This window comes from Tauraco erythrolophus, chromosome 15 (genome assembly GCF_009769465.1).
Source record: "Tauraco erythrolophus isolate bTauEry1 chromosome 15, bTauEry1.pri, whole genome shotgun sequence".
NCBI classification, from domain to species: domain Eukaryota; kingdom Metazoa; phylum Chordata; class Aves; order Musophagiformes; family Musophagidae; genus Tauraco; species Tauraco erythrolophus.
This window is the reverse complement of record NC_141479.1, coordinates 2,640,387-2,648,291: the sequence shown is the minus strand read 5'-3', so window position 1 is coordinate 2,648,291 and position 7,905 is coordinate 2,640,387. Positions and strand designations below refer to the sequence as shown.

Sequence of the window (7,905 nt, the reverse complement as noted above, 5' to 3'; positions counted from 1 at the left end):
AGACACATGAACATCTCTGAATTATTTCACCCGGAGCACACCCACCCTGGATGCCAGACCTTAGGGACAAGGAAGTCCCCCATCAAGACAGCACCCATTCCCTATGGCATAAGCACACTGGCATCTCCACCGGAGGTTTTCAGGCTTCTCCATCACAAAAGCAGCAGTACTTTTTTTCCCAGCCACTTGGTGGGACACCTCAAACTATCCCACATGGAGTCACAGGGCACATCCCGGCTACCACAGGGTGAGGGACAGCCCGGTGGCAGCGGGCCACCTCCCCTCTCCTTTGGCCACCCGCCGCATTGGGAAGGAGGGGAACCAGCAAGCTGGAAAAGGAAAATAAATCTCCAGATAAGAGCAGCTCTCCCAAAGGCGATTTCAGGGGCGTAATTCGGGCTTTGTGGCTCCCCGCGAGGGCCCGGGCGCCGCCGCTCGCGCTGCCGTAAGCGGCTTAATGCCATAATGCACATTTTTCGGCTCGGCCATCTGGCCCCTCTCCAGCCACCGCGCAAAAACAAACCTCCCCGGGCGGCCGAGCAAACAGGCAACAGCAGCGCGTCCCCAACACCCCTCGCCTGTCCCAGAGCCCGGGCTGAGACCCCCCCACACCCACCCTGGGCATTGCCCCGACGGCACACAGAGGGGCTCAGCCCCGCTACGGGGTCACAGCTGGCACCTATGGGTGATGTTGGGGTGGCCACCGACCGACCCTCCCTCCCCCCTCCTGCCTGGCTGGCCGGGGGGCCACCAAGCCCCCCGGCCTTTCTCCCCCCCACCGCGCCGCCTTAGGCTGAGCGCTGCGGATGCGCCGCGGGGACTCACCGGTGGTGCTGATGCCAACGGGAGGATCCCTCTGGCACAGCCCGGCTGGGCGCAGCTGGGGGCTGCTGCCCTTCCCCGGGGAGAAAAAGGGGGCGGGTGGGGAGGGTAAAGTGGCCACACCTGAGGGGGAGGGAGGGGTCTGCAATGGGGCCCAGGTGCCCTGCGGTTTGGGGGGAAAAAGGGGGGAAACGGGGCAGAATGGAGCAGAAAAGGGTGCGGGGAGGGGAAGGAGAGAAACCGGGAGGAAAAGGGGTAAATAGACTCTGCCGAGGGGTGGGTTGAGGGGAAAAAGTGGAAAATAAATAGGATTTGGTCGGCTTTTTTTATAGAAATAAAGCGCTTTGCATCGGCGAGGGGCGGGAGGGTGGCGGCCCTGACGCCCCCCCGCTCTGCTCCCCCCCCTCTGCCCGCAGGTCCCAACACCTACGAGGACGCGGCCGCCTACATCCAAGCACAATTCGAGAGCAAAAACCGCTCCCCCAACAAGGAGATTTACTGCCACATGACGTGCGCCACGGACACGAACAACATCCAGGTGGTATTCGACGCCGTCACCGACATCATCATCGCCAACAACCTGCGGGGCTGCGGCTTGTACTGAGCCCCGCGGCGCCGAGCGACACGGTGGCGGTGGTGGATCCGGTGCCGGGAGGGGAAAGAAATGAAAATATCAAAAATGGGAAAAAAAAAAAAAAAAAAAAAAAGCGACAAAAAAAAAAAAAAAAACCAAACCAATCAAACTCAACACAACCACACACAGACACACGCGCGGGGGACAAAAAAAAAAAAAAAAAAGGTGGGAAAAAAACAGATTGAATGAGAGAAAAAATAAATTGTCGTCGTTAATCATGCAAGTTGGTAAATAAAAAGGCATAAGGAAAAATTATATATATACGTATATATATAAAAAAAAAAATCCGCACCCACTTGTTTAGTTCGTGGGAAGGGGCTGAGGCAGCCCCCGCTCCCCGGGGGGGCTCGGGCATGTCACAGCCCCGGGGGGGACCGGGGGGCAAAGCAGCATCTCCTGGGTCACCCCCCGGCACCAGCAGGGCCAGATCCTGCCAGGATCCCCCCCCGGATCCGGGGGGGGTGGGAGGGAGCTTCTCCTCTTGTGAGTTATTTGACCGTGGGGGTTTATTTTTATTCTTCTTCTTCTAATTAATTATTGTGGATTGGCTTTTTAAAAAATATTATTAATTATTACTGTTATTATTATTAATTATTTTATTCCCAGCGTGGGGAACGCCGGGCTCCCCCCTCCCCGGCCGCCCCCAGCCCAGGCAATGCGTTGCCTCGAGAAACGAAAAGATACATTTTGGTTAAAAAAAAAAAAAGGGAGGGGAAAAATTTTGAAAACTCCCCCCTGGCCACGTGCCATAGCTAAAAAAGAGAAATAATCAGAAGAAAAAGCTCTTTTCCCGTTTTACCCCCCCCCCCGGCTGAGGCGGCTGCGGTGGGACCATCCTCCTGCCATGCCCCCACGGCGATTTGGGGTTTTTGGGATCCCCCCCACACCCCCACACTCCTCCCCCCAATTTTCACTCCCTCCGGGTTCACCCCCCTCCCTCCGCCTGGTCGGCACCCAAAAGCACAGCCCGGGCCCCCTCCCCACTCCTGCAGGGCCCATGGGGGGAGTCAGGGGGGGTTATACAGATATAGGGTTTTTTTTTTTTAATTTATTTATTAGGATTTTTTTTTCTTTGGTTTTTATTCATTTTTATCTCTTTCCAGTGAATGCTTTTTTGTGCTGCTTTTTTCTCCCCCCACCCCGCCCCAGTCCTCACCCTTTTAGTGAATGGTGGTTTTTCTCTCTCATGTGGGGACGTTTGTGCTGCGAAAACAAAAACAAAAAAATTTTAAAAAAGGGGAAAAAAAAGAAAAAAAAAGAAAAAAACTTCAAAAACAAACTTCAAAAAAAAAAAGGCGAGAATGAAAACAATTTAAAAAATTTTAAAAAAACACACACAAATCCACGAAAAACAATTAAAAAAAAAAAAGAAACAAAACTCGAATGTAGTGTTTACATCGAAGCCACCGTTTTCATGACCAATCCTTCGTCATTTCTACTTTGATTAGTAACCAGACGTCGTCACGGTTTCACTTTTACGAGTTACCTTTGCTGGAGACGAGCAGTTCACACCTGTTTAAAAGAAAACGAATAAATAAAGAGGAAACTAAAAATAAAATTAAAAAAAAAATATTATATATATATATATATAAAGCGCCAGGTCTTTCTAAGCCTTTCTATTACCAATCAGTGAGGTTTCTGTGATATATTACACACTGCCAATCTCTTTCTCTGACTAATGGAAAAATTCATGTGTAGCTCAATAAAGAGAATGTTTGTCTGTACCCCGGGCTCTCCCCTCCCGCCTCCGCCTGCTTCTTTCCCCCGCGCCCGCCCGCCTCCTTCCTAAGAGAGGAAGAAAAAAAAAAAATTTAAAAAATCACGTTTCAGGGGTTTTGCGGCTGGTAGAGTGGGCAGAAGGGGCTGAGTGAAGAATTGGGTGTGAATCTGGGGAAACGGGTGCATGGAAGATCTTTCTGGATGGCACGGGGTGCTTCGGAACGTCACCAGGAGCAAAAATCAGAGAGTCATGGAATGGTTTGGGTTGGAAGGGACCTTCAAGACCATCTAGTTCCAACCCCCCTGCCACGGGCAGGGACTCTTTCACTACACCAGTTTGCCCAAAGCCCCATCCAACCTGGCCTTGAACACTTCCAGGGATGGGGCAGCCACAGCTTCTCTGGGCAACCTGTTCCAGTGCCTCTCCACTCTCAGAAGGAAGAATTTCTTCCTTAGATCTCATCAAAATCTCCCCTCTTTCAGTTTAAAGCCATTGCCCCTTGTCCTGTCACTACACGCCCTTGTCAAAAGCCCCTCTCCAGCTTTCCTGTAGCCCCTTTAGGTACTGGAAGGTGCTGGAAGGTCTCCCCAGAGCCTTCCCTTCTCCAGCCCCAACTCTCTCAGCCTGTCTCCATAGATGAGGTGCTCCAGCCTTTGGATTGTCTTCGTGGCCTCCTCTGGACCCGCTCCAGCAGCTCCACGTCCTCCTTCAAAATCCTCCCCAAACAAGAAAATATTTTGATTTCTTTTGGGAACACAAAGATAGTCACCAGGGTGAGCCCTTCATTTTGTGGCAACATCAGGAGCCCCACAGTGCGACAGCTTTTTCCCCCCTAAGACACAGAGAAGGGTCTCCAAAGAAGTTGAGATTTTACCCCTGCTGCAGGAGCAACTTGGGCTTTGTTTGAGGTTTGAGGGTTTTCTCCCAGTTTGGTTTTTTTTTTCGTTTTTTTTTTTTTCTGCACTCTCCTTCGTCCCGGGTCCCCCAGCCCCTGCAGACGCCAGTGTCAGGCACAGTGATGGCAGGTGGGACACTCAAGAGTCAGGTGGGTGCCACTTGGCACAGCGCAGCACTCACTGTCCCCTCTGGAGCCACGGGAACACTTCCCAACCCTGTGGGACCACGCGGAGGTCCCGGAGAAGGAACCATAGGGAGGGTTCCCCACAGAGCCAGGACCTCCCACCTCAGCGTCACACCAGGCCACCCGTCCGACATCACCCCCCCTGCCCGTGCAAGGGAAGGCTAGTTAGAAAAGCTGCTCCTTCACGCTGCAGCATCTCCTGACCAAGGTTCCTGCTATTTGCAGTGATCCAGAAGCAGCTCGCGTTGACACTGGAGAAGTCCATCAGGCTTTTCCTCGGATGACCTCCCTTTCCAGGGCAGCAGAACCAGCCAAGAGGCCACCACTGGTCCAAGTGCTCCTCCATGCAAAACCCAAGGGAGCAAAGGGAAGAGCTGCTGGGAAAAGGTCAGGAATCCAACAACAGAAATCCAGCAGGAACAGCCCAGGATTCTCTGAAACATCCCCACCCCTCCTTGGTTTAGCTCCAGGAGCCTCCCTCCACCCACGAAAGCCAGGCAGCCCCTTCACTCATCTCCACCACATCCCGAGCAATTGCAGGACCCTGGGCAAGAGGGGTTTATGCAGGACAGGCTCATGGCATCTTCTCCTTCCCCACCGACCCGGTACTGGGCAAAGGACTGGACTCACAGCAGGGTTCCCCAGCATGCAGAGAGAGGGCTGGTGGCTGAAAAGAGCCACTTTACCAGTACCTTTCCAGGTACTTTTTTCATAGTGGTGAAATTTGGGGTGACCAAGACCCCGCACAGCTCAGAGAGCAGCAGCAGGTGGTGGCTTGTGAAGCACTGCTGCCCAGCTAGACCCCATGGAACAAGGGGCTCTTCACATTCGGTGGCTGAGGAGGGGGAAGGAAACCTCTCCAGGGCACAGCGCTCCCTCCCCGGGAACTGGCGAGATGAAGCAGGGGTCGTTCCGCATCATCACGTACAAAAGCTCCCAGAAATGCAGTGAGGAGGAGGAGGAAATCAAGGAAACCCCGACCCTGGAGAAGGATTTCTGTGCTGTCTTCTCCTCTCCTGTCTGCACTCCCAGAGGCACGTTGACTCTGCTGCTCGAATAAAGACCTGAACTCTGTGCTGTTCACGTACAACAGCTCTCATCCCCTCCGTACGCTGCCAGACAGTTCAAAACCCCATTTTTTTTTTTTTTTTTTTTACAGTCCCTTGAGACACCTTTTCTCTTCTATTTCCACATTCACAGCACGACTGAATTCCAGCAGCAATTACTGCTCTGCAACCCGAGGCTCGGGAAAACGTTCCTAAAGCCGTGGTTGGGCAGCCATGCTCCCTTCTGTCGCGACAGAAAGGGGCAATGGAAGGGGACCAAAGTGCAGGTGCTACATTTTACAACCCGAACGCAGGCCAGGAACAAGAGAAGTCACGCTACAGAAATTTCCAAACAATTGCCAACACTGACCAAGATTTTATTTTTGTGGGTTTTTTAACAATAAAACCAAAACAGCTGTGCTCTGAGCAAAACCAAAGATTTAAAAAAAAAAAAAAAATTCTTTGAAGTTTACTAATAGCATCGCAAGATAAGGCTTCCCAAAGAGGTTTATTGAAATAAATTATTTTCACCTAAACATCGATGCAATTCCTCTCATTAAATTCAGCCTCCAATGTCCTAAAAACCAACAGTAAAAAAAAAAAGTTACCAACAATTCTAGATAATACTGAGCTCCTTCTAAAGGACAGCGATACTAGAACTCACTTTTCAGAAGTTTAAAAATTAAGTCGCTGCCGTGTAAAATTCAGCTAAGCAAGCTGGCATCGGCGGCTCCGTGCGGGTGGATCTCGTGTCAAAAGTTCTTTGGAAAAATGACAGGTTATCAGGTTGGGCGCAGCTGGTGTAAGGTCCAGCCACCCCAATCCCTCCCATCGTTCTGAATAAACTCACGGTGATGTTGTGGGGTTAAAAAAATGAAATAAAAGGGGGATATCAGAGCTATCGCCACGAAGCGCCATCCGCGTTACTCCGGAGTCCAGAACAGGCAGGTTTTTCTATCCTACTCCCTTGGCTTATGGCAACGCCGACTCGCAGGGGCTGTACCCTCACCTCAGGCCCCTTCTTCTTCACTCCATCCCCCTCAGTTTCTCCCTCGGGCAAAGGAAAACACCGCAGCCCTGGGGAGCGGGCAGCGCCGGACGCCTGCCGGCGCGGAAGAGCCCAGCAGCGGCACACAAACTACGTTACGCTGGAACCGAAGGGAATCGGCGCTTCGCTGCACAATTCACAAACCGGTTTCCTCCTGCGTTACGTAGGCTGGACAACTTCCATCCGGGCTCGGAAGCGACCTTCCAGCGATGCCACCCCAGCCCTTCGAGCCGGCCTACGTAACACCCTTCGCTGTCGACGCGAACAGGGACTGCAGAGCGGGCACCTGCTCGTCTAACGCAGGCTTCGCTGCGGATTCCTAAGCTTTCTTCCCTCTTGGAATAAGTCTCCCTGATCTCGAGCTGAACGTGCTGGTGCCCTCTGCGACCGGCACCCGCAGCTGCCAACTCGGAACACGCTTTGCCCGGGCTCTGCTGTGCGGTCAGCCTAACACCTCGCGTTAGCTGCCGAAATCACGCCCGCGGTTTAGAAACTGCCTTTTGTTTGTGGAGGGGATCAACGTACATAGAAAATATTACCAAAAAAAGAAAAAAAAAAGGTTAATTTGTCAGCTGTCCAAACATTAGACCACATGCTTTATACAGCAGAGAGGCAGCCAGCTCACTCGGCAGCACAGCCAGCTCAACTCTGAAGAGACGCTTTCCTGCTGGTATAGAAAGCGCAGGGGTTTTTTTTTTGTATTTAATTTATTCACTCAAGATTGCTCACGAGGAGGAGGAGGAGGAGGAAGGAGGGGCGAGGAGCGCTAAGAGTTTTGCTGCATCTGAAGTCTCCGTTCGGCGGCGGCGGCGAGCGTCCGGCGGCGCAGGGTGACGGGATCGGCGGACGCTCCCTCAGGCGGAGGAGAGGGCTTCTCTGTGGTCAGCTCCTCATCGGAGGTTTTGTTTAAATAACGCCTGCAAGAGGGAAAAGGAAAAGATGGGTGAGCAGAGCCCACCTCATTTCAGCTCTGGAAAATACATCACTGGTACATCCACGAAGTAAGGGAGGGTGCAAGGCACGCTGAAAGCAGGAAAATACCTTGATACAAGTGCACACAAGCTACGTACTGCCAAAAAAAAAATTAAAAATAGCCTGTATAACCTACAATAGACATTGCAGAGTTGGCAGAAGCTGTTAGTGTTTGTGCAAGATCCTCGTGCTCGTGGGAGGGAGCAGGTTCTAAAGGCCGGGGCTCTACTCAGAGCGATTCACGGAGACTGCAGGCGAGGCACTGCATCTCTCTGTTCCCGTTATTCCAGCGCTCGTAAGACGCCGGCAGTGTCCACCACAAGGAATCACTTGCTGATGACAATGAGTCAACCGACAGAAGGGGCACCAGGGCTGCAAAGCGTAAGGCAAAAATACAAGGAAGCAGCTGCCAGAGTTAACAGCCCAATGCATTTTTACACTTAGTGACTAAATAGAGCAGTTTGCAATTCCACAGCTCTTCGGTGCAGGAAGGGAACCTCTAAACCAGAAAGTCAAAAATACCTTGTGTCCCTAAATTACATCTTTCAAACAGAAAGGAAAAATTATTCCAGAAGCAAGCCT

At 51.9% G+C, this 7,905-nt stretch overlaps 1 protein-coding gene across 4 annotated transcripts in view; it reads right to left on the bottom strand.

Annotated features, from left to right (window-relative positions):
- Positions 1–5,654: 5,654 nt before the first annotated feature.
- The window catches only part of AMFR (autocrine motility factor receptor), a 29,809-nt gene continuing 27,558 nt past the window's right edge, over positions 5,655–7,905 (bottom strand). For 3 of the 4 annotated variants that reach the window (XM_086620693.1, XM_086620694.1, XM_086620695.1), the window contains one exon: positions 5,655–7,268. In XM_086620693.1, the coding sequence (XP_086476819.1) occupies positions 7,118–7,268 (151 nt within the window). In that variant the 3' untranslated portion in view covers positions 5,655–7,117. The remainder of the gene's footprint in view (positions 7,269–7,905) is intronic. The other variant, XR_015222561.1, reaches the window with a different exon arrangement.